Consider the following 25,750-nt stretch of genomic DNA (forward strand, 5'->3'; position numbering starts at 1 on the left):
CACAGTAGCATGACGGTTTCTTATGCAGTGCCGCCTGAGGGCTCGAAGATTATGCGCATTCAACAGTGGTTTCCGACCTTGCCCTTTACGCACTGAGATGTCTCTGAATTAGAAACATAGAAACATAGAAAACCGACAGCACAATACAGGCCCTTTGGCCCACACAGTTGTGTCGAACATGTCCCGCCCTTAGAAATTACTGGGCTTACCCAAAGCCCTCTATTTTACTAAGCTCCATGTACCTTTCTAAAAGTCTCTTAAAAGATCCTATCGTATCCGCCTCCACCACTGTTGCTGGCAGCCCATTCCACGCACTCACCACTCTCTGAGTAAAAAAAACTTACCCCTGACATCTCCTCTGTACCTACTCCCCAGCACCTTAAACCTGTAATTCTCTGAATCTTTTCACAATATTATGTACTGTACATGTTGAAAGACCTAAATTCTCTGTAATCTTGCATTGAGAAATATTCCTTTTGAACTGACTAACAATTCTCTCATGAATTTTGGCACAAAGGGGTGAGCCACGACCTATCCTTGCTTGCAAAGACTGAGCCTTTGATGGACGCTACTTTTATACCCAGTCATGATACCTCACCTGCTACCAATTAGCCTGCTTAATGTGGAGTCTTCCAAACCGGTGTTACTTGAATATTCTGTGCACTTTTCAATCTTATTTTAACTCTGTCCCAACTTTTGTTGAGTGTGTTGCAGCCATCAAATTCTAAATCTGTGTATGTTTACAAAATACAACTAAGTTGGTCAGTAAAACTATTGAAAATCTTTTCTTTGTACTTTTGTCAGTTAAATGAAGGTTCACGTGAATTAACATATCACAGATTTTTGTTTTTATTGCATTTTGGAAAATATCCCAACTTTTCTGGAAATGGGGGTTGTAGATGTTCATGGCACTTTGCTGGGAAGATGTAAATAAGATGCATTTTTTTACTCTATATTTACACAGGAATTTTGTTTGCACAAGCATCCTTGAATTTATTTTCTCTCAATGAAAATAAAAATTTGCCATGCAACCCATCAAGACTGGGGCACTATAAGGCAGGATTTCACCATCCTCTTATCTAAGCTTACTGGCCAGTTGCTGGGGGTAAGGGGCGTTGGTGGGTTTATTGGCTAGTTGCTGAGTTGGAGGGGAGGAAATCATTCACACCTGGGATTCCTTGGCAATGCTCCTGAGAACCAAACTGGGATAGCACCATGTAGGGATTTCAGGCATTGAGAGTGAGTCATCAAGGCTAAAGATTGAGAAACTATTGAGATTGGAGAACTGAAGGGTCACCAAAAGGGAAGTGTGAGGGTCACAGGGGCTGGAAGTTCACAGCCTTGCAGATTTATAAAATTAGAAATAGAGGGAGAATGGGTTCTTAAGGATGAAGATCGATACCCAGCTGTGGCAGCAGGTGGTTGAGAAGCCATGAAGCTGGATGGCTAGAGTGATACAGAGTCTAGAGGAAAGGAAGATATTCAGAGAAGGTAAGAGAAGCCGAGAATGGGCAACCTCAGGACTGGAAGTTAAGAGATTGGTCAAAGGTTTCCTTAGACAGGAAAAATCCAACCACGAGGAAATCTGCAGATGCTGGAATTTCAAGCAACACATAAAAGTTGCTGGTGAATGCAGCAGGCCAGGCAGCATCTCGAGGAAGAGGTACAGTCGATGTTTTGGGCCGAGACCCTTCGTCAGGACTAACTGAAAGAAGAGATAGTCAGAGATTTGAAAGTGGGAGGAGAGGGGGAGATCCGAAATGATAGGAGAAGACAGGAGGGGGAGGGATGGAGCCAAGAGCTGGACAGTTGATTGGCAAAAAGGATATGAGAGGATCATGGGACAGGAGGCCCAGGGAGAAAGAAAAACTGGGGGGGAGGAACCCAGAGGATGGGCAAGGGGTATAGTGAGAGGGACATAGGGAGAAAAAGGAAAGAGAGAAAAAGAATGTGTGTATATAAATAAATAAATAACAGATGGGGTACAAGGGGGAGGTGGGGCATTAGTGGAAGTTAGAGAAGTCGATGTTCATGCCATCAGGTTGGAGGCTACCCAGATGGAATATAAGGTGTTGTTCCTCCAACCTGAGTGTGGCTTCATCTTTACAGTAGAGGAGGCCGTGGATAGACATATCAGAATGGGAATGGGATGTGGAATTAAAATGTGTGGCCACTGGGAGATCCTGCTTTCTCTGGCGGACAGAGTGTAGGTGTTTAGTGAAACTATCTCTATCTCTAACTAACAGTCTGGAATAATTGGAAAAATCCAAATATTCTAACCTACATGGAGTGCTTCAAAAGCTTTTGATCTGAGTAGTTGCCATCACCCTGGCAACATTTCCAAATCCTCTGTTAAATTGATATTATGTCCTCTGTTAACCCTGTCCTCTGGACTATCATTCAAGCAAAAATCTTGATTAGGTTCTAAAACTACAAAGGTCATTCAAATGAGCAAGACTTCCCTTCCAAGTTTAGCCAATAGCAGAAAAACCTCCATTTATAGATTTGTGATAGAATCTTAACACATCCAAGTGAGAATATTTTGGATAAAACTTGTGTTTTGTTAATATCAGCATTAAAATGCAACATTTTGAATATGTTATCCAATATTGTTAGAAACACTTCTGCTTTGGCATTAAATTCTTTCAGACCTTTGTTTTTGGCTTCAGTGGGATTATCTACACTGTTTTTAGTGTAAAGGAGTTCTATGAGAATGTAAATGAGAAATGCAAGGAACCTTGAATCTTGCAAGGAAATTCATATTACAGTATGGAGAATCTCTGGATTATTTTGTAGGAAACAAATACATCGTTTTTTTGATGTATCCGGAATAAGAAGATAAAAAATTGCTGCAATAGCAGAAGGCCAATTAGTTCCTCTTGTCTGCTCCACAAAACTCCCTTCATGACAAAAGGGGATTCAAGGGCAATGGGGTTAGGAAAGTAACATAAAAGATAAACCAGTTCTGTCATGATTATGTACAGCAAATAAAGCCTCCACTGATCTTGTAGTTAGAGAATTCCGAAGATTCACAACCATCTGAATGAAGAAATTTCTTCTCATCTCAATCCTAAGTTTTTGAGTCTATATTTTGAGACTGTACCCCCACTTAGAGACAAACATTTAGCCTTAAAAAGCCATTTAAAATCTGTTTCAGTGAGATCTTACTGAACTCTAATATTCAAAAGTGTGTTTACTTAACCTCTCTCACAATCCCAGGAACTCATTTGGTGAACCTTCATGGTACTCCCTCTATTGCTAGTATATTCTACTTCACTGAAGAGATTGGGCCTATACACAATATCCCATGTGTGGCCTTACTAGGGTTTCATGTAATTGTAGTAAGACATCTTTAATGTTATTTCAGCACCCCATTCAATAAAAATCAACAGATCCTAATTGCTAATCTCTGATTTTTTTCACTAATGGGGATTTGTTTACTGCATGGGAAATTCACGGATCTTTTTTGTTTAAGTGTTTAGGATTTCACAGATATACACAAACAGAAGGGGAAAAAACAGTGAGGCAGCTATTCTGTGTTAACTGCTCCTTCACTTCCTTCTCCTCTGCAGAAGAGAACTAAAATGTCACAAGTGAGCACGTGAACATGACAGCTTCTTCAGAAATATACATCTGTATATCGTATCATTGTTGAATCAGTAAGAATTCATTCAATTTATTTCATGTGCTCCCCATTGTCTAGTTACTGACTATGATTGGCAGATGGTTGAGCCCACCTCTCTGGGGATTGCAAAGGATGTGGAAAGAATGGGACAGGAAATAAAGGTATAACAATAGAATTATCCTAAAGAATGCTTTGAATTTAATGTAGACAGTATTTTACAATTCATTACAGATTAACCATTACGCCTTTCTAAATCTGAAAATATAATTAAAAGAAAGTGCTATAAATTAAGTATTTATGACATCATGGAGGCTGTGAACAGTGAGTCTTCCAGCAAAATAAAACCGAGGATAAGAATAACTCAAAATTGCTTTACGTAAGATGAACCCTCCCTAAAGAAAAATGTTAAAATCCCTTAAACTGCACAAGAGGTCAGATCTTGCTTATAAATTCATTATTAGATAATACACATCACTAACTGTTACAGCTGCTCTGGGTTCTTAAGGAAGACAAACACTCAGACGTGTGTTTATTATCCTCAGACGAAACAGTGAAATGAGTAAAATCTCCCACAGTTATTCTTTTGCAAATCAAATTAGGGCCCAAGTAGAAACGTACCAAAGTTTCTTTCCCACTTTGTCAATATAATGCTTGCCAAGAAATTGGACTGCCTAGTTACACTGGATTTTCGTGCACTCTGTCAATGAAAAATGAAAAGCAACTGAAAATTCAAGACTTCAAGAGATTTGCACAAAGGCTATGATTTTTGTTTCAGGATTTCTAGGCATTTGACATACCAATGCTTGGTGGACCTCCCACGTATACACTGGCATTCAACAGCATTAAATTAATGCCATTCCATTAATCAACACTAGACTTGATTAAAACTTGCCTTTGGTCTTGTGCACCATTAAGTTTTGTAGATGTGGACTTTCCAACAAAAGATTTGTTAACCATGTTCATACCCTCACTTTCAGAGATGATGATCAATTTCTTGCCAGTGCAATCAGTTATTAATTCTACACTTTGGAACCTCTTAGGTTTTAGGTTTGGTGTAGTCAATGCTGCTAACAATTCGCTAGATTTCCATGGGTGAGGGCTGAGATTGGGCCTTGTCTTTTTTATCCCACTCTGTATGAAGTGGGTAGTACGTCATACGCACTTCAGGATCAATGTTAGATCATAAGAGCATAAGACACAGGAGCAGAATTACACCATTTGGCCTATTGAGTCTGCTCCGTCATTCAATCATGGATGATCCTTTTCTCCCCTCCTCAACCCCACTCCCCAGCCTTCTCCCTGTAATGTCTGATGCCGCATCCAATCAAGAATCTATCAAGCTTTGCCTTAAATACACCCAATGACCTGGCCTCCACAGCTGCCTTTGGTAATAAATTTCACGAATTCACCACACTTTGGCTAAAGAAATTTCTCTGGATCTCTGTTTTAAATGGACGCCCCTCTATCCTGATGCTGTGCCCTCTTGTCCTAGACTCCCCCACCATGGGAAACATCATTTCCACATCTACTCTGTCAAGGCCTTTCAACATTCGAACGGTTTCAATGAGATCCCCCTCATCTATCTAAATTAAAGCGACTACAGACCCAGAGCTATCAAACGTTTATGATCACCCTTCATTCCTGGAAACATCCTTGTGAATCTCCTCTGAACCCTCTCCAATGCCAGCACATCTTTTCTAAGACGAGGAGCCCAAAACTGTTCATAATACTCAAGGTGAGGCGTCACCAATGTCTTATAAAGCCTCAGTATCACAACCCTGCTCTTGTACTTTAGACCTCTCAAAATGAATGCTAACATTGTATTTGCCTTCCTCACCACTGACTCAACCTGCAAGTTAACCTTTAGGGTATTCTGCACAAGGACTCCCAAGTTCCTTTGCGTCTCAGATTTTTGGATTTTCTCCCTGTTAGAAAATAGTTTGCACATTTATTTCTACTACCAAAGTGCAGGACCACGCATTTTCCAACATTGTATTTCATTTGCCACTTTCTTGCCCATTCTCCTAATCTGTCTAAGTCCTTCTGCAGCCTACCTGTTTCCCCAACACTACCTGCACCTCCACCAATCTTTGTATTATCTGCAAACTTGGCAACAAAACCATCTATTCTATCACCTAAATCATTGATATACAGCATATAAAAAAGCGGTCCCAACACCGACCCTGCGGAACACCACTAGTCAATGGCAGCCAACCAGAAAAGGATCTTTTTATTCCTACTCGTTGCCTCCTACCAATCAGCCAGATGCTCTAACCATGTCAGTAACCATCCTGTAATACACAGGCTCTTAGCTTGGTAAGCAGCCTCATGTGTGGCACCTTGTTAAAGGCCTTCTGAAAGTTGAAATATACAACATCCACTGCATCCCCTTTATCTATCCTACTTCTAATCTCCTCAAAGAATTCCAACAGATTCATCAGGCAAGGAAATCATGCTGACTTTGTCCTATCTTGTCCTGTGTCACAAAGTACTCCATAACCTCATCCTTAACAATTCAACGTCATCCCAACGCTGTGGTCAGGCTAACTGGTCTATAATTTCCCTTCTGCTGCCTTCCTCCTTTCTTAAAGAGTGGAGCGACTTTTGCAGTTTTCCAGTCCTCTGGCACCACGGAAGAGTCCAATGATTTTTGAATGTTAATTATAAATGCCTCTACAATCTCTACCACTAACTTTTTTAGAACCCTAGGGTACAGCTCATCTGGTCCGGTTGACTTACGTACCCTTTCAGCTTTTTGAGCACCTTCTCTCTTGTAATAGTAACTGCACTCACTTCTCTTCCCTCACACCTTCCACTCACTTCTCTTCCTTCAACATCTGGCACACTGCTAGAACTCTTCCTTCAACATCTGGCACACTGCTAGAATCTTCCACAGTGAAGACTGATGCAAAATGCTCATTTAGTTCATCTGCCAACTTCTTGTCCCCCATTATTTTTCCAGCCTCATTTTCTAGTAGTCCTATATCCACTCTCATCTTTCTTTTATTTTTTACATACTTGAAAAAGCTTTTACTATCCACTTTGATACTGTTTGCTAGTTTGCTTTTGTATTTCATATTTTCCCTCCTAATGATTTGTTTAGTTGCTGTCTGTAGGTTTTAAAAGCTTCCCAATCCTCTATCTTCCCGCTAATTTTTGCTTTGTTGTATGTCCTTTCTTTTGCTTTTACATTAGCTTTGACTTCCTTTGTCAGCCATGGTTGTACTATTTTTGTTAACCAAATTAGACCAGGAAGGAGCATATTTGAGTCAGCTCTTACTTGTCACCTTAGTTGAGTTAATTTTTCATTCAAGGAAATACATTAACTCACGAAGAAATCAATCAGATTTCAGAGAGAACAGAGCTACTAAGACTGTCACATATTCCTCAGTGTCTAGTTCTGTTGAGTTGATGGGGATAAGGCAAAGGTGATCCTTGTGATCAGGTAAATGAGAAGCATCAGACCAAGAAAACAGCATAAGGGGAAACTATCCTAGACTGATCTATCTGAAACCTTTCATGATTCTCAGGTGAGACCATTTTGAGGATTATGCTGGCAGATCTTAATACACCTCCTATTTTCTCTCTTCTCTTTTGTTTTGCTCTCCCTCCCTCTCTCCCTCTCTGTTCTTTCGTCTTCATTTCAAATGTTCTTTGTTTTTGCCCAATTTCCTCCTCTACTTACTGTGGATTGATTGTGTAAGCACAAAAGAACAATTGCATTTTTGATTTAAAAGAATCAGCACTGCTGGGTATGTGACTAAAACATATATTTCTGCACACAAGTTAGAAATACTATACAGATTTTAATGCACTTTGTTTAAGTGTATTTATGAAAAAGCAGAATTTTGATTGTTGTAAATGCTAAGCTTCTGTCAGTTCTGCATATAGGTTATCTGATAAAATTAGATTAAGATGGGTATAATCCCCAGAAACTTCAAAATGTGATCAAGGCCCAGTCCAAACAATTGAATAGCTACTCAATGTCAATAAACCCAGCCGAAAGACAAAAGGGGTGCTCCAAAAGAAGGTCATTGCAAAGAGAAAGAGGCTTAATGAATGGAGAGCAAGGGTAAATCCATGACATCCTACTGTACAAATCAATGGTCTCTGCAGTCACTGAGGTAAAGTTGAAGTGTTGTTTGCAATGCCTGACAAAAATCAGGAATATTTCAGAACAGAATTTCAAACACTGGTGAAAGAGTAAGATGAAATGTTGGTTACTGTTCAGAAATACATAAAAGAAGTAGTATAAGGTTTGAAAATATTTTATATACAACATATCTAAGAGTAATTGATGATTACATGGGCTAAAGGATAGTTCAGATTAAGCAAGGAGGCATGAGGATGACCAATGAAGTATGATGTGAAGCTACACACTTTGGATAGGTACATGGATGATAGGGGTATGGAGAGCTTTGGTCCCAGTGCAGGTCAGTAGGAGTAGGCAGTTTAAATGGTTTGGCACACACTAGATGGGCCAAAGGGACTGTTTCTATGACTATGACCCTATGACTGGTGCAAGAAATAGGAAAGCAGCATGTATTACTACTGGGTGAAGAATGAATAAAAAGGAAGGGATCATTGCACTCTGGTCCATTCGAAAAAGAATGTAAACATATACATATAACAAGCAATTAGAAAGGGAAATGGTAGATTGCCATTATTGGATGCATGTTCACTTACAAAAGTAAATGTGTTTCATTTGGATTTCCATGCGCAATTTTGCTAATACTTGTCTTGCGTCAGAATGGTATGATTTCACTGGACTGTCTCCTGGGATGGGAGGGTTGTGCTATGAGGAGAGTTTAAGAAGGTCCGGCTTATAATCACCAATTTTGAATACTGAGGTGATCATATTGAGATATGAAGATTCTAAAAATAATTGACGGGTTAAAGTATAGAACAGCTAAATGCATGGCTAAGGAGCAGGTGCAGATGCCACAGATATCTAGATAATTGGATCTCCTTTGTGGCAGAGGTGACCTGTATTAAAAGCACAAGTTGCGCAGAAACTTCAGGGGGACCGATATCCTGACAGGGAGGTTTGGAGATTTGCCAGTGCTACTTGAGTTGGTTTAAAATAGACAGGTGGGGGTAATAGGGAGGGCGATCAGACTCAAAATGATAGCGTAGCAAAAGAGAGAAGCATATGTAGTAAAGGGAGCTGGCATGATTAGTGGGCACAGTGGCCAGAGGATAAGATGGCTTGTAGGATTTACTGTATTTATTTTAATGCAAGGCAGGTTGCTGGAAAGAGAGATGAGCTGAAAGCACGCATCAGTGCATCAGATTATAATATCGTGGCAATTATGGAAATGTGTCTGAGGGGAAGTCAGGAATGACAACTCCATATTGCTGGGTACTATACTTTCGGATATAACAGGGAGTTTCTAAAAGGGAGGAGATTCTATACTCATGATCTGCAGACCAGGGAGAGCACTACAGCAGTATTCAGGGAGGATTTCCTGGAGGAATCAGCAAATAAAGTTATGTGGTTAGAATTTAGAAATGACAAAGGAACAATCTCTTTGATGGGGTTTCACTATAGGCCTCCAAACAGTAGGCAGGATTTGAAGGAACAAATACGTAGGGGAATTGCAGTAGGATGTAAAAGCAATATGGTTGTAGTAGTGGGTGATTTTAACTTTCCTAATATTGACTGGGATTGCCTTAGAGTAGGGTCAAAATGGGGTGGACTTTGTTAAATGTATCCAGAGATGGCTTTTAAAATAGTATGTTGAGAGTTTCACTACAGAGGGAGCTGTACCTGACCCCGTTTTAGGGTATAAGGATGATGGAAGTGTCTGTGGAGAAACTTACTGCGAACGGTGACTGCAATTCCTTAAGTTTTAAGGTATTCATGGAAATGAATAAATGTGAATCTGGAGTTAAGTTGTCAATTGGAGAAGGGCTGCGTTCGAAAGTACAAAACAGGACCTGATAAACATAGCTTAGGAGAAGCTGCTAGTGGGAAAAGCCAACATCCAATAAATAGGATGCACTGAGGAGCAAAATTTCATGAGTTCAGCATCTGCATGTTCCTGTAAGGGTAAGAAGCCTTTGGTCAACAAAAGAAATTGAGAGTTTGATCGAGAAAAGGAAAGCATCTGTGAAGTAAAAAAAAGTTATCAAATAATTTCTTTGAGGTTTATATAGGCGAGATCTTAAGAAAGCAGTTAGGGGAGCAAAAAGGGGGTTCATAAAATGGCAATGGCCAACAGAAATAAATAAAATTTCAGATCTTTTCTTAAAGCATTTGAAGTAAGAGGGAACTAGGGATTGCTCTCACCACAACACAGAAGACGAAGTGGTGATCTTATAGAGACTGATAAAATTAAGAGGGCATAGTGTGTCTAGATAGCAACAGTTCTTTTTCCAAGGGTAGAGGATTCCAAAGTAAGGGATGTAGTTTTAATTTGACAGAGGAAATATTTTAAAAAAGAACTGCAGAGGGTGGTGTGAAAGGGAATAAACTTTCAGAGGAGGTGGTAAAAGTGAGTACAATTTTTCAAAATGCATTTGGACAGCTTCACGGATAGAAAGGGAGGAGAGAGGGATATGGCCAAATGCAGGAAAGGGGATTAGCATAAATGCAGAAAAATAAGGGCCTTCTTTTGTGCTGTATGACAATATGACTCCAGATGCTAAGAGATAATTTACACTGGCAGGAGAGCCTACAACTGGATGGTATGTTCCAGGAATACGGTGTCAGCTATTCAGAGCTGAGATGAAAAGAAGTTACCTTCTGCAGAGGGTTGTAAATCTTTGAAATTATTTACTGTAACAGGGCTGTGGTTGTTTAATCCTTAAGTATAGTTCGGCTGCTATCAATACGATTTTGCACATTAGGAGAATCAGAGGAAATGTAGATCAGACATGAAAGTATACTTGAGGCATATGATAAGCCCTGCTTTTATGAATGTCAAAGCTGGTTTGCGTTTTTTGAAGAGGTGACAAAAGTAATTAATTGATGAAGGCAGGAATGTGGATATAATCGATGTCTACATCCATTTCAGTAAGGTGTTTGACTAGGACTCTCATAGGAACCTCATCCAGAAGATTAAGATACATGAAACCTATGGTGAATTGAACATTTGGGTCCAGAATGGGTTTGCCCATAGAAAACTAGAGGGTCACTGTTGATGGAGCTTGCACTATCTGGATGTGCAGGACTAGTGGTGTTCTGCAGGGACCTGTACTGGGATTTCTGCTGTCTGTGATATACTGTGTATAAATGAAAATATAGATCGTTAGGTTAGTAAGTTTGTAGATGATAAAATGTTTAGTGGTGTTCTGGATAGTGTAGAGGATTGTCAAATATACAGTACAGATCAATTGCAGATATGGGCAGAGAAATGCCGATGTACACACTGTAGCTTAATCTGGCCAAACGTGAGATATTGCACTTTGGGAGATCAAATGCAAAGGGACAACACTCTTATTGGCTGAAACCTTAACAGTGTTGATGTGTAGAAGGATCCTGGAGTCCAAGCCCATAGCTTCCAGAAAGTGGTTGCTCAAGTCAATAAAGACATATGCCATACTTACCTTTATAAGACAAAGCAGTGAGTTAAAGATTCAGCATGTTATGTTGCAGCTTTATGAACCACTGGTGAGGCTGTATCTGGAGAATTGCATTTAAATCTGGCTGTCCCATTACAGGAAAGAATTGAAGGCTTTAGAGAGGGTGCAGAAGAGGTTTACCAGGATGCTGGATTTGTTATAAGGAGAGGTTATACAAACTTGGGTTGTTTTCTCTGGAACGTTGGAGGTCGACTGGAGGCCTGATAGAGGTTTATAAGATTATCAGAGGCATAGATAGACAGCTGGTATCTTTTTCCCAAGGTAGAATTGTCTAATTTTAGAAGGCATGCATTTAACGTGAGAAGGGTAAGTTCAAAGGAGGTATGAGGTGCAAGTGTTTTTTTTTACACAGAGAGTGGTGGGTGCCTGGAACTCCTGTGTGAGTTCTGTGAGGGGTGGTGGAGGAGGCATTTAACAGGTTCTTAGATAGACAGGCACATGAATATGCAGGGAATGGAGGAATATGGACATAGTGTAAGGAGGAGGGATTAATTTAGTTAGGCACTCAATTACTAGATGAATTCATTTGGCACAGCATCATGATCTGAAGGGCCTGTCCCTGTGCTGTTTAGTTCCATGTTCTATGACAGTTCATCTGTGCATTCTGGACTGGGTTACACAGGTGCTGCCGAATTACACATCCATTTTTTTCTACAATATATAGTTTCCAATGGTGGATTTTACAGGGTATGTCATACTGGTTCAATGGCAGGATCTATTATGTTGTTAAGAGAATGCTTCCACTTAAAACATGCAGATAGATGTTACTGAGTGCCAAGAATTCTGACTGATGTCTAATGATATTCAATAATGCCTTCTATAAACTCTCTTTTAACCTCCTATGGTGCACTTATTGGCACTACACAATGATGCACTCTCCAGACTATTTTCATACTCATGCTGTTTGTCATTTTCACAAGCTTAGCTTTAGGATACCTGCTGACTAACTTAAGCTTTTTAAACATTGATGTCAACCTTCCTGATAAATATGAACATCTTTAATCTCATCAGTCTGTTTTCGGTAATCAGTTTCTTGTGACTTTAGCATGCTTGGTTCTGTCAGAGATCTACCTGATCCTTATTACTTCTTTACACAAGATGTCAAGTTACTCTCTGAAAATCTCCACATCAAGATGTTGAAAATCACAAATGGATGTCTCAAGTTTATTTCTGCTGTGGAAAGAGATTCCATGTAATTGTCACTTAAAAGCATCAATATAAGTTGCATGTTGTTGAAGTTTACTCAGGATATTATATAATAAAAATCAACCACAGCAAATAATTACTGTACATCAACATACATCAAAAACTGTGTTTTCAATGCACTCACATAGCAGCCAAGTACTGGATGATAAGTGCTATAAACCAGATTATCAGCAGTTTGAGCATCAGCTCAAATGCCATGTATAAATTTGGCAATGACACAACCATTGTTGGCAGAATTTCAGATGGTGACAAGGAGGCATACTGGAGTGAGACAGATGAGCTTGTTGAGTGGTGTGCAACCTTGCAGTGAACGTCAGTAAGATCAAGGAATTGATTGTAGACTTTAGGAAGGGGAAGTCGAGGGAACACCCACTAGTCCTCATTGAGGGATCAGCAGTGGAAAGGATGAACAGTTTCAAGTTCCTGGGTGTCAACATCTCTGAAGATCTGTACCGGGTCCAACATATTGATGCAATTACAAAAGCAGTACAACAGTGGCTATATTTCATTAAGAGTTTGCAGAAACCTGGTATGTCACAAAGACTCTCGCAAATTTCTACTGATGTGTGTGAATAGACAATGAGCAGTAACTCACATTTTTCTTGCTTTCTTTTTGCACTACTTAGTTAATTTTTATATATATTTCTCACTGCAATTCATAGTTTATTTTATTATTATGTATTGCAATGTATTGCCACCACACAGCAACAGATTTCATGACTTACAGCAGTGATACTTAGCCTGATTCTGGTTTTTATGCCATGTATTAATCTGATTTTTGTTACTTTGCCTAATACAATTATTGGTATGGGTAAAAATCTATAAACAAGCCATCAAAAAATTAATATGAAATACACTTACTCATTGAACACCAAATCTGGTGCAAAGTAAAGCATTGTGCCATTGGTGTGTTTGTACGATCTCCAACTAAGGCTAAACGTCATTAAACACATCCAAGAGTACCGGAGCAGAGTCATTTGGTCATCAAGTGCCATGACACGGAATCCTGAAAAACACAATACGACAGCCATAAAAGATTGCTTGAACTGTACTCGCTGTACTTTGATATTTTTTTGGACTGAATATTTAGATTCAACTTAACGTTCCCATTTAACCTCATGCCCACCACTGTACTCGATACTGTCAGGACTGTCAAATGAAGGCTGGATTATGATTTCCTGTTGCAGAAGGAACACTCGGGTGTAGGAGTTCATGGGGAATGTCAAACATATTTTGCTTTACTCCAGCTTCCACCTTCTGATGTATGACAGTTTAGTGGTTAAGTTACTGAACTAGAAACCATCAACCTAGAGATACGAGTTTGAATTCCACCATGGCAGCTGGATAACTTAAATTTAATTAATCAAATAAATCTTGAAATTTAAAAAAACTGGTAGCAAAACTGGTTACCATGGAAAAACCAAAATGTGATAAAACTCATTTGATCAATAATGTCGTTTATCGACAGAAATATACCATCTGTACCCATCAATGTGATAGATTCCTAACTGTATCGTTAGGGAATGAGTGATGGGCAACAATTACCAGAGTTATTGACAAAATAAGTAAACAAGTAAGTATAAATAAGTAAGTGAAATAAAATTACTTCTGTGCATTGTGATCAATTAATTTGCAGGCATGTTAACACAATTTCAAAGTCACAATTTAAAAAGAATCAAACATTAAATTTGATGTATTTGTGGTTAAATACAACAGAAAGAAATGAAGAATGGAATCCAGATGGTGAAAGTTTGCTTTTTGTTTAAATGATACTTTAATGGAAAAGATACTGGTAGTTATATTGGTCTGCAGGGAGGTACCTCTCCCTACCAGCGGGAGGCAGAAGCCCATTAATTAAATAATAATGTTGCTTGGGGTACTTAATGAGATTTGGTACTAAAGGCACGTTAATGCAGTGGTTGAACAGACTTGATCATAATTTCTGGTGCTTTGTGTAAGGGTTTTGCATGCTCACCCTGAGAATGAGTGGATTAAAATTCAGTGGAGATTCTCTGGATGGCTTTTGGTTTTCACACACATCTGATGTCAGTGCTGGTGGTAACTACTTGTTGGAAATTAATGTTCATGTACACTGATAGTTGAAGAATCGGGGTGAATTTGTAAAAATAAAAGAGGAAATACACGGAGGAAGGAGATTTACAGTCAGAGACATACAGCACAAAAAATGGCCCTTCAGTGCACAAGTCCTCGCTGACCATTTGCACTGTCCCTACAGTAATACTTTTTTTTTCTCACCATGATTTTATCAAATCCGACCACAGACCCTACCTGTCAAAGTTCAAATTTCAAAGCATGTTTGTTATCAAAGTATGTATAGATTATACAACCTTGAGAGTTGTCTTCTTACAGGGAGCCACAAAACAAGAAACCCAAAATAACCCATAAAAAAAAGACCAACAAACACCTATGCTCTGATGGCAATGCAAAGTGCCCAATTAGCCTATCAAATCACAAATACTTGACATGTGAGAGGAAACTGGAGCACCGGGGAGAGAACCAGAGTAGAGTGTGCACACATCACACAGGTCAGGACTGAACGCCGGGTTTGGCACTCAGGAGCCTCAGCTCCATTGTGCCACCCCGAGCTTATGCGGTTTATGAGATTACCCTGAGAATGTGATAGACTTGATGTTGAATGGCGACCAAGGTATAAAGGCATCCTCTTCATTCAGATTCTGATGGAAAAACCATGTCTCTTCCTCCCACTGTCTTCTCAAGCACATTCCATCCCATTATTACACAATCCGTCCCACAGTTATTCACCCTTCCACCTAACACACATCTTCCCCTTAATGCATTAACTGATCTCTTGCTGGCACAGTCAAAGTAGCACAGGATCATAGAGTTGTGCAGCACAGTAACAGACACTTCGGCCCATCACATCTATGCTGACCATACTGCCTGTAGATACAAATCCAAGATGGCTGCAGCTAATCCCATACCCCACCATGTGTTGTTCATTCCAGCAGCTGTCCAGGTACCTCTTCAATGCTGTTGCTGTTCCTGCCCTCACCACCTCATCTGGCAACTCAGCCCAGTCACCAACTACTCTTTGTGTGAAGAATTTATCCCTTTGATCCCTGTCAACTTCCTCCCTCTCACCTTAAACGCATGTCCTTTAGTTTTAGACCACTGCCCCCCCGCCATCAATATAGAAAACAAGCTATTTGTACCTCCCATAATTTTATATACCTCTAACTTGTCATTTCAGCCTCCTTCACTCCACAGAAAATAGACCCAGCCTATTCAATCTCCAAGCCTCTAGTTGCTGGATTGGCTCCATGGTAGGTGTTGGTTGAGGGCTGTTTCTCACAATGGAGCCTGTGTCTAGTGATGTGTCACAGGGGTGCTGGGACTTCCCTTGTTTGTAACTTTTATAAACAATTTGGACATGAGTGTACAAGGAATGGTTTGTAAGTCTGCGGGTGATACTAAAATAGATAGTCTTGCAGATGGTGTAGAAGGTTATGGGGGATCTTGATCAGCTAAATAGTGTGGGCTGAGGATGGTAAGTGGCTATGAATCTAGATTAGGGGTTCCTCTCCAGGGGTCTACAGACCCCTTGATTAATGGCATTGGTCCATGGCATACAAGAGGTTGGGGACCTCTGATCTAGATAAATGTGAGGTATTGCATTTCAGGAGGATTTATACACTGTATGGTCAGATCCTGGGGAGAATTATGGAACAGAACAACCTAAAGATGCCAGAACATAGATCACTGAGAGCAGCATCACAGGGTGGTGAAAATGGCATTTGAAACATTGACCTTCACCAGCCAGGGCACTGAGTGTAGGAGTTGGAAAGTTATGTTGTATTTATATAAGATGTTGGAGTATTGTGTACAGTTCTGGAGTCTTGATCACCTGTTATAGAAAAGATATTATTAAACTAGAAAGAGTACAGCAAAAGATGTGTCAGGATATTGCCTGGATTTGGAGGCCTGAATACAAGGAAAAGTTGCATGGACTAGGACTTTCCTTACCCCACCCCCCACCCCCAGAACATAGGAAATTGAGGGGTGACATGATAAGGGTATGTAAGATGAAGAGCGGTATAGACAGGGTGAAAACACATAGTCTGTTTCCCGGGGGGGGGCACTAAAAACAAGAGCTACGTATTTAAGATTAAAGGTGAGAGACTTAAAAGAGACATCGGGGCAGCATCTCCACAAAAAGCGTGGTGCATATTTGAAATAAGCTGCAAAAATAGAGGTTGACACAGACACATTAGCAACATTTAAAAGCCACCCAGATAAGAACATGGATAGGAGAGGCTTAGAGGGTTATCGGCCAAACACAAGCAGATGGGACGAGCTCGTTGGGCAACAGAGTGAACATGAGGGCCTGTTTTCATGCTTAATGACTCTTCCACTCCAATCCAGGCAAGATCTTTGTGAATCTTTTCTGTACCTTCTCTTGCTTAATCACATCTTTCTTGCAGTGTGGTGACCAGGTGGCGGCCTAACTAATGTATGTACAATTTCTGTATAATGTGATGTCCCAACTCTTCTACTTAATGCCCTGACCAATTAAGTCAAGCATGCCGTACATCTTCACCACCCAGTATATCTGTGTTGCTAATTTCAAGTAACCACATAGTTGTACCCCAAAGGCTTTCTGTTGCAGAATATTTCCCTGGATCAGGTCATTAACCATGCATTTCCTGGCCTTGTTTCCAAAATACATCACTTCACACCTATCTGTCTTAAATTCCATCTGCCAATCTCAAAATTAGAATCAGTTTTAATACCACTGGCATATGTTGTGAAATATGTTGTTTTGCAGCAGAAGGGCATTGCAATACAGAATAATAAAAAACTATAAATTGCAATCAGAATTATGTTTGAAAGAATAAATAAGTAGTACATAAAGAGAGCAAAAACATTGAGGTAGTATTCTTGGGTTCATTGTTCATTCAGAAATCTGATGGTGGAGGGGAAGGAGCTGTTACCAAGGTGTTGAGTGTGTGTCTTCAGTCTCTTGTACGTCCTCCTTGATGGTAGGAATGAGAAGAGGGCATGGTCTGGGTGATGGGGGTCCTTAATGATGGATGCCGCCTTTGAGTCATCGCCTTTTGAAGATGTCCTCGATGCTGGGGAGGCTAGAGCCCATGATGGAATTGGCTGAATTCGCAACTTTCTGCAGCTTTTTCCAATTCTGTGCAGGGGCCGTTCCATACCAAATAGTAATGCCAGCCGTTAGAATGCCCTCCACGGTACATCAGCAGAAATTTGCGAGAACCTTAGGTGTCTTACTAAGTCTCCGCAAACTCCTGAGAAAACATAGATGCTGTCCTGCCTTCTTTGTAATAATATCAATATGTTGGACCCAGGATAGATCTTCAGAGGTGCTGGCACCCAGGAACTTCAAACTGTTCACCTCTTCCAATGCTGATCCCTCGATGAAGATTCTTGTGTGTTCCCTTGACTTCCCCTTCCTGAAGTTCACAATCAACTCCTTGACCTTTCTGATGATGAGTGCAAGGTTGCACTTCTCTCAACCAGCTGATCTATCTCACTCCAGACAACCTCCTCATTAACACCTGAAATTCTGCCAACAATAGCTGTGTCATCAGCAAATTTACAAATGGTGTTTAATCTAGGCTTAGCCACACAGTCATGGATGAAGAGAGCAGACAGGTGGGCTAGGCACGATTCTTGAGGAGCGCCAGTGTTGATTCTCAGAAAGGAGGAGATATTATTTCCGAACCACACCGACTGTGGTCCCCCGATGAGCAAGTCAAGGATCCAGTTGCAGAGGAGGTACAGAGGCCCAAGTTTTGGAGCTGTTGATTAGTACTGAGGGTATGATGGTGTTGAATATTGAGTTGTAATCAGCAAACGGCAGCCTGGCATAGGTATTGCTGTTGTTCAGGTGATCCAAAGCCGAATGGAGAGCCAGTGAGATTGCACTGTGGCGAAAGGCAAATTTCAGTGGGTTCAGGTCCTTGCTTAGGCAGGAGTTGATTATGGCCATGACCAACTACCCAAAGCACCTCATCACAGTAGATGTTAGTGCATATGAGGGAGGAGGAGAAGATGGTGGCACGACGCAGCACGCGTAGCCTCTCCAGTGAAATGATATCGTATTTGTAAGTAGGATGCCATGCACAGTTCTGATTTGATGCAGACAGCCGTGAGAGCACAGAGGAACATCTGGATTAACTTCTGAAATGCCCGGTTCGCTGCCGCTGCTACTGTGTGATCGAGAATCTCCGGAGGGAAGGTCCCAAATCCACGGCTTTGCCTGCTGCTGGCGACCGGGGCTGGGGTCGAAACGTTCGGCAGAGATGGTGCTCGGTGTCAGAGGGCTGGTCAGAGATCGAAGTTTTCCGACGACTCAGAGTCAGACTGTGGTCAGGTACGGCAGGGAGAGTTCTCTTCCTTCTCCCGTTTGCGTGAGATATGGGACTTTCGAGAGACTTTGAACTTTTTGCTGTGCCCACGGTCTCTTCATCAAATTACGGTATTGTTTGCACTGTTGTAACTATATGTTATAATTATGTGGTTTTTGTCAGTTTTTCAGTTTTGGTCTGTCCTGTGTTTCTGTGATATCACACCGGAGGAATATTGTATCATTTCTTAATGCATGCATTACTAAATGACAATAAAAGAGGACTGTGTGTCCTCATAATCTAATCTAATCTAATATGGGTGATAGACATTAAAGCAACTCACCCTGCTCTTCTTGGGTACTCGCCCTTTTGAAACAGATAGGAACTCTGACTGTAGCAGTGAGAGACTGAAGGTGCCCTTGAAAACTCCCACCAGTTGGTTAGCACAGGTTTTCAGTGCCCTACCAGACACACCATCAGTGCCTGACACCTTGCGAGGGTTCACCCTCTTGAAAGATGTTCTGACGTCAGCATCCGAGACACAGATCACAGATGCTGCAAGGATTCACACAGGTGTAGTTTTATTCTCCCTTTCAAAGTGTGGATTAAAGATGTTGAGTCCATCTGCGGGTCAAGCATCACAGCCATTCTTGATGTTAATTTTGCCTTGTAGGAAGTAACAGGCTGCAAACCCTGTCAGAGCTGATGTACATCCAATCCAGTCTCTTATCTTCTGGCATATTCATTCAGATTCAAAGGAGAATCCCTAAATATTGTCCAGTCCATCAACTCCAAGCAGTCCGGTAAGCACCCCCCTGTCTCAATTGACCATACCTTCTTGATCCTCACCACTGCACTGGACTGGGCATTCTTTGGCCCACTATAGCAGTGGTCCTACAATATTCTTCACTGTCCACTTTTCCTCCAATTGTGGTGTCATCTGCAAACTTGCTCATGAGGCCAATTGCACTCTCATCTAATCCTTAATATAAATGACAAATATGGGATCCAAAAGCAATCTCTGCAGCACTCCACTGGTCATAAGCCTCCAATCTAAAAAAACAAAATACCACCAAGCCTCGTTTGTATCTAAATGGCTCACTCACTCTGGATCCCTGTGATCTAATCTTTCAGAGAGGCCTACAATGCAGGACCTTGACAAAGTTCAAGGTAACTTAATCATCAAAGTGTATATATATCACCATATACCGCCCTGAGATTCATTTTCTTGTGAGCATTCACTGTAAGTATAAGAAACACAACAGAATCTTGGAAAAACCACACAAAACATGATGGACAAACAACTAATGTGCAAAAGGCACCAAACTGTGCAAATACTAAAAGAGAGAAAACAAAAGAAATGTTAATAATAATAAATAAATAAGCAATAAGTATCAAAAACGTGTGATGAAGAGTCCTTGAATGTGAGTCCAGAGTTTGTGGAAACACTTCAGTGATGGGGCGAGTGAAGTTGAGTGAAGTTATCCCTTTGTAAATCCAGGTAGACAACATCCACTGCTCTATCCTGGTCAATCTTCTTGGTCAGCTCTCAAAAAGTTCAAGCAATCCAGTAATCCAGAAGGGAAATCAGTGCAAGTGCTGAAATAAAACAGAAATACAAAGTCGGCAAGGTCACTCTGATGAAAGGCCACTGATCTGAAATACTGCTCCTCTGTTCTATTTTAACTTCAACAGAAAACAGGACTTGTTTCAAAATGCATCAGGCTTGTTTAGATGTTCCTTTGAACCTTTTGAATAGAACTTTTTGGCCGCAATGAGCAAAGGTATGTTTGGAGAAAAGAAGGGTGCAGAACTTCATGAAAAGAACCCCTCTCCAACTGTTAAGCACGGGGGTGGATCGATCATGCTTTGGGCTTGTGTTGCAGCCAGTGGCTTGGGGAACATTTACTGGTAGAAAGAAGAATGAATTCAATGAAATACCAGCAAATTCTAGAAGCAAACATCACACCATCTGTAAAAAAGCCGAAGATGAAAAGACGATGGCTTCTACAACAGGATAATGAATCGAAACACACCTCAAAATTCACAATGGACTACCTCAAGAGGCACAAGCTGAAGGTTTTGCCATGGCCCTCACAGTCCCCTGACCCTAAACATCATCGAAAATCTGTGGATTCACCTCAAAAGAGCAGTGCATGCAAGACAACCGAAGAATCTCACAGAACTAGAAGCTTTTTGCAAGGAAGAATGGGCGAAAATCCCCCAAACAAGATCTGAAAGACTCTTAGCTGGTGACAAAAAGCGTATACACGCTGTGATACTTGCCAAAGAGGGTGTTACTAAGTACTGCCATGCAGGGTGCCCAAACTCTTGCTTCCGGCCCTTTTCCTTTTTTGTTATTCTGAGACTGTAAAAGATGGAAATAAATAAGTTTTCTTGCTTAAAAAATTAAAGAAATGTGTCATCTTTAACTTTATGCCTTTTGGAAATCAGTTCATCTTTTACTTGCTTAGCTAGTCACAGTAACAGAAATTTTGACCAGGGGCGCCCAAACTTCTGTATGCCACTGTAGTGTTGGGCCTACTGCACCTCATGCTGCTGGTCCAGTTGATCATCTTCATTCGGTGTTGGAGCAGGCTCCAGCTGTAGTACAGCTTTCAGGGCACCCGTACCTGGTGCTGCTATTCCAGCAGGGGATGAGCCACGTGAGCCGTCCTGCTGGCTGTCTTTTTATTCCTCGCAGAAGGTGGAGGTGCTGCAGGCCCTGCTTCCATTTCTGGCGACGTAGCTCCAGCTGTTGCTGCCCTTGCTGACAGTGATCCTGCTGGTACAGCTATTTCTCCTAGTGGCGTTGCTCCAGGTCGGACAGCTCTTGCTGTGGGTGTTGTTGCCCCAGCTGCTGATGTTTCTGCCGGCGATGATGCTGCTCCTGCTTGTGATGTTCCTGCCAGTGCTGGATCTGCCTGTAAGAGTTCCTGCTCTGGTTAGTGGTGTTCCCGGCTGCTGCAGTGGTGCTCTTGATGCAGCTCCTGCTCCCGCTGCTGCCAGAGCCACCCCTGGTTCTGCAGGTGGGTGGTGGCACTACTGAAGATGTTCCTGTTCCTGCCGGTGATGGTTTTGCTGGCAAAGCTCCCGATTCTGCTGGTAATCTTGATCCTCAAATGAGGCCTAAAGTAACACTGCATAAGCAGCACACGAGGTAATTTGATAGATCAGAACTCAAAAGCATAGATCAGATATATAAATCTCCACAGTGGTCAGAACAAATATCAGCACAAATATGGCAAACAAGCCTTTAGCAGAAGCAGGCAAGAAAGCAGCTGCTGGCTTTCAGTAATTTTTGGCATGTATTTCTGTCGTGCTTTCAACCTCCTCAATTGCCCCTGTGTTCTCACTGCCCAGTTCCAGGAAGCCTGGGAAACCAGCGGACACACAGATTAAATCGAAAAACTTGTGTTATTATTGCTATAATTGAGTGATTATAATACTGAAATTGATAACCAGCTTCTCCCAAGTGAGTTCAGACACGTGTAGACTTACAGAGAGCATTTAAATGCAAAATTCAACAGTATGGACCTCTTGACTTACACTGGTTTTAAACCTCACAAACTCCCAAGTCCACACATCTCTATAAATTAAAATGTAGCCCTTTGTTTACTTAACAAAATACAAACTAGGCCCTCTACTACCCTGTAAGAGCCAGAACACTCACTGATGCTCCCAGCCTCTCTCTCCAAGATTCATTACAGGTAATGAGGTAACCAAAAGTCTGCTGGATCCAAGTCGCTGAAGAGTTGTGTCTACACTGCAACTGTTAGTGTCATAAAGTCAAACCACTCAGAAACAAGACCTTTGGTCCACCATGCCCAGTACCCATTTATACTAATCCCAGTTACCAGCACTGGTCCAAAGCCTTCTATGCCTTGATAATTCAGGTGTTTTCCTTGACGTTTTAAATGTTTGGAGAATATCTAGATCCACTACCTTCTCAGGAATGTATTCCAGATTCCACCATCCTCTGGGTGATAATTGTTTTTACTCTTCACCTTAAATGCATGTTGTCTGGCTTTAGATAACTCGATTATGGTGAAAATTTTCTAACTATCTACCTTGTTTATGTTCCTTATAATGTTGTACTAGACAACGGGGTGACCCGTTGGGGCGCCCTTTGAGAGAAGGGTAGTACAGTCTGATGTGACCAGAACATTAAATTTTCCTGAATGCTATTGCTATCTCTTTGATTTGGAAATTAAAGAAGAAAAACTCAGCTTATTAAAGAAGAAAGATGCATAGCAAGACAAATATGTGACCAGAATGAACATTAAGTATCCATGAAGTAAATTTGAAGGAAAGAGGCTTGCTGGGTCGGGTCTGGAATTAAATGTCCGATGTAACGATGGACTTGGCCTTGAATAATCACAGAAGGATTCCATCGATTCCTAGTTGGAATGACTTCTTTGGCACCAAAGGATGTCATTTGGAAGAGGCAATTGTATTGTTTGATGTTCTTCCTGAACTCGTTTGCAATAGGTGCATCATTGCTGTACAAATTGAGGAGTTCATTAGGTCGAGGCTACAAATTGCCTATCCTGACCTTTCCCTTCGTACAGCAGAAATGTGTGGTTTCTCCAGTGAATAGGAAGGCACGAGAGTGCGGCATACTCTGGTCATCGAACCAACATCAGCAGAAATGTGACGGCATGCGAGTCGTGCATTTTGCTTTGCTCTTTCTCTGTCGAGGTATTGTCGTCAAAAGCGGCCATTGTCGTCTTCAGCAACTCTCGCAATAATTACTCTGTGCTGCATATTCTCGAGTTGATCTTTCCTTTTCTCCTCTGTCTCTTCCTCTCTCTTCCTTCTCTGCCTGCTTTTGTCATTCTGGAGACGTGCAGCCCTTTCATCCTTCGTCTCTTCATCTCTTCTACCATTTGTTCTTTCTCTCTGATCCTGGAGTCGTGCGGCCCTGGCCTGATCGGATCCTTGTTCTCTCCTCAGTCTATGCCTATTGTTGTCATTTTGGAGACGTGCATGCCTGTCCTCCTCTGTCTCATCTTTTTTGTCCTGACTCTTTGATCCTGGAGTCGTGCGACCCTGGCCTCATCGGATCCTTGTTCTCTCCTCCGTCTGTGCCTATTGTTGTCATTTTGGAGACGTGCATGCCTGTCCTCCTCTGTCTCATCTTCTCTCATCTTTTTTGTCCTGACTCTTTGATCCTGGAGTCGTGCGACCCTGGCCTCATCTGATTGTTGTTCTCTCCCTCCCCTCTCCTTGCCACTTCCTGACGACGTTTGGCATCATCTCTTGACCATAATGTCCCCCTTCTCTTTCCACGCGGCATAATTAGGCTATCCATATATTTTTACCCTAATGCTTGAGAGAAGATAGGAAGCAGTAACACCAAAGCCTTAAAGCTGCTGAGACTGGCTGTGCACATGTGTTGGGCTGTGGCGTCACGGTCTCCGTGGAAGGTGAAGTGGCTCTGTGAGCATCGTGAGACGCAGCTGAGGCTGGCCGTGTGCATGCGTCGGGCCGTGGCGTCCCAATTTCCATGATGGCTGATCGGGTCTCGGGTGAAAGGCAGCCTGTTGATTTTTGGCGAACAAGCAATTTTATACGAATATATAGCCCTTCTTCTCAAGGTATGGACTCACCAATGATTAGTACAACTGCAACAACCAGTAATATCCCAACTTCTATGCTCAGTGCCCTGACTGATAAGGACCAGTGCGCAAAACCCTCTTTTCACCACCCCAACCCATGTCTACGGTTTCAATGAACTTTGCCCGCATTCTGTAAGTTAGCGCATTTTAATTTGATTTAGCCAAAACAAGTGCCGCTCTAATGCACCGTTTGCGCTAATTGGAGGTCACAAACAGACAGACAGAGCATGAGAGTTTTAGTAGTATATAGATTTCTGAACAGATGCCCTCTCAGTCCCTTCTGCCCCAAGGAAAACCACCTCAGCTCATCTCTTCATATCTGAAACATTCCATACCAGGGAACATTTCCTCTGTACCCTCTCTAGTGCAGTCACATACCTTTGGCAGTGTCACAACCAGAACTGCATGCAATACTCCAGCTATGGACAAATAATGTTTAAAAACGTTGGACAATGACCTCTATGCTCTTATATTCTACACTTCGACTAGCCAGCATCCCATTTGACTTTTTCACCATCTTATCCACCCGTGTCTTCAGTGATCCATAGACAGGTACACCAAGGTCTCGTTTCCTTAATTCTCATAAGGAACCTACTGCTCATGACATCTGCACCATTATTAAGAGACCTAATTTACACATATCAGGATTAAAATCCATCTGCCACTGTTTTGTTCAATTTTACAGCTAAACAATATTGTTTTGCAACCTCCTCATAAACAACATCACACCAGTTTCTATGCCATCTGCAAGGTTACTATTCATACCGCCTACATTCATATCCAAATCGTTGATGTCTAGTCACAGACAAAGCAATACAGCACAGACGCAGGTCCTTTGACCCAACAAGTCCATGCCAACCACAGTGCCCAACCAGCAAGTCCCAATTTTCTGCATTTGGCCCATATCTCTAGAAATGATGCCCCCCATGCACCTATCCAAGTGCTTCTTGAGTAACACTATTGCATTTGCCTCAACCACTTCTTCTGGAATCTCATTCCATATACTCACCATCTCTTGTGTGAAAAAGTTGTCTTTCAGGTTACTTTCAAGTCTTTCCCCTCTCATCCTAAATTTATGGTTCCTAGTTTTGGACTCACCTACCCTGGGGAAAAGACTGTTGCATCCACCTTATCTATGCCTCTGATAATTTTAAACATTTCTATAAGGTCATCCATTTTTTTTTATATGTTCTAAGGAATAAAGACCTAGTCCAGCCAAAGTCTCCCTATAACTCAGGCCCTCTAGTCCTGGCGACATCCTCAATCTTTCTTGCACTCTTTCCATTTTTTCCATACCAGAGTAACCAAAACTATACACACTACTCGAGGTATGGACTCACCAATGATTAGTACAA

The 25,750-nt window shown here is 41.4% G+C and overlaps 1 protein-coding gene across 4 annotated transcripts in view; it reads right to left on the bottom strand.

Annotated features, from left to right (window-relative positions):
• nr3c2 (nuclear receptor subfamily 3, group C, member 2) overlaps positions 1-25,750 on the bottom strand; it is a 382,882-nt gene that overhangs the window by 65,213 nt on the left and 291,919 nt on the right. For 3 of the 4 annotated variants that reach the window (XM_072256042.1, XM_072256041.1, XM_072256044.1), the window contains exon 6: positions 13,280-13,424. In XM_072256042.1, coding sequence (XP_072112143.1) covers positions 13,280-13,424 — 145 coding nt within the window. Of the gene's footprint in view, positions 1-13,279; positions 13,425-20,161; positions 20,374-25,750 lie in introns of those variants that run through there. The other variant, XM_072256045.1, reaches the window with a different exon arrangement.

This window comes from Mobula birostris, chromosome 4 (genome assembly GCF_030028105.1).
Source record: "Mobula birostris isolate sMobBir1 chromosome 4, sMobBir1.hap1, whole genome shotgun sequence".
NCBI classification, from domain to species: domain Eukaryota; kingdom Metazoa; phylum Chordata; class Chondrichthyes; order Myliobatiformes; family Myliobatidae; genus Mobula; species Mobula birostris.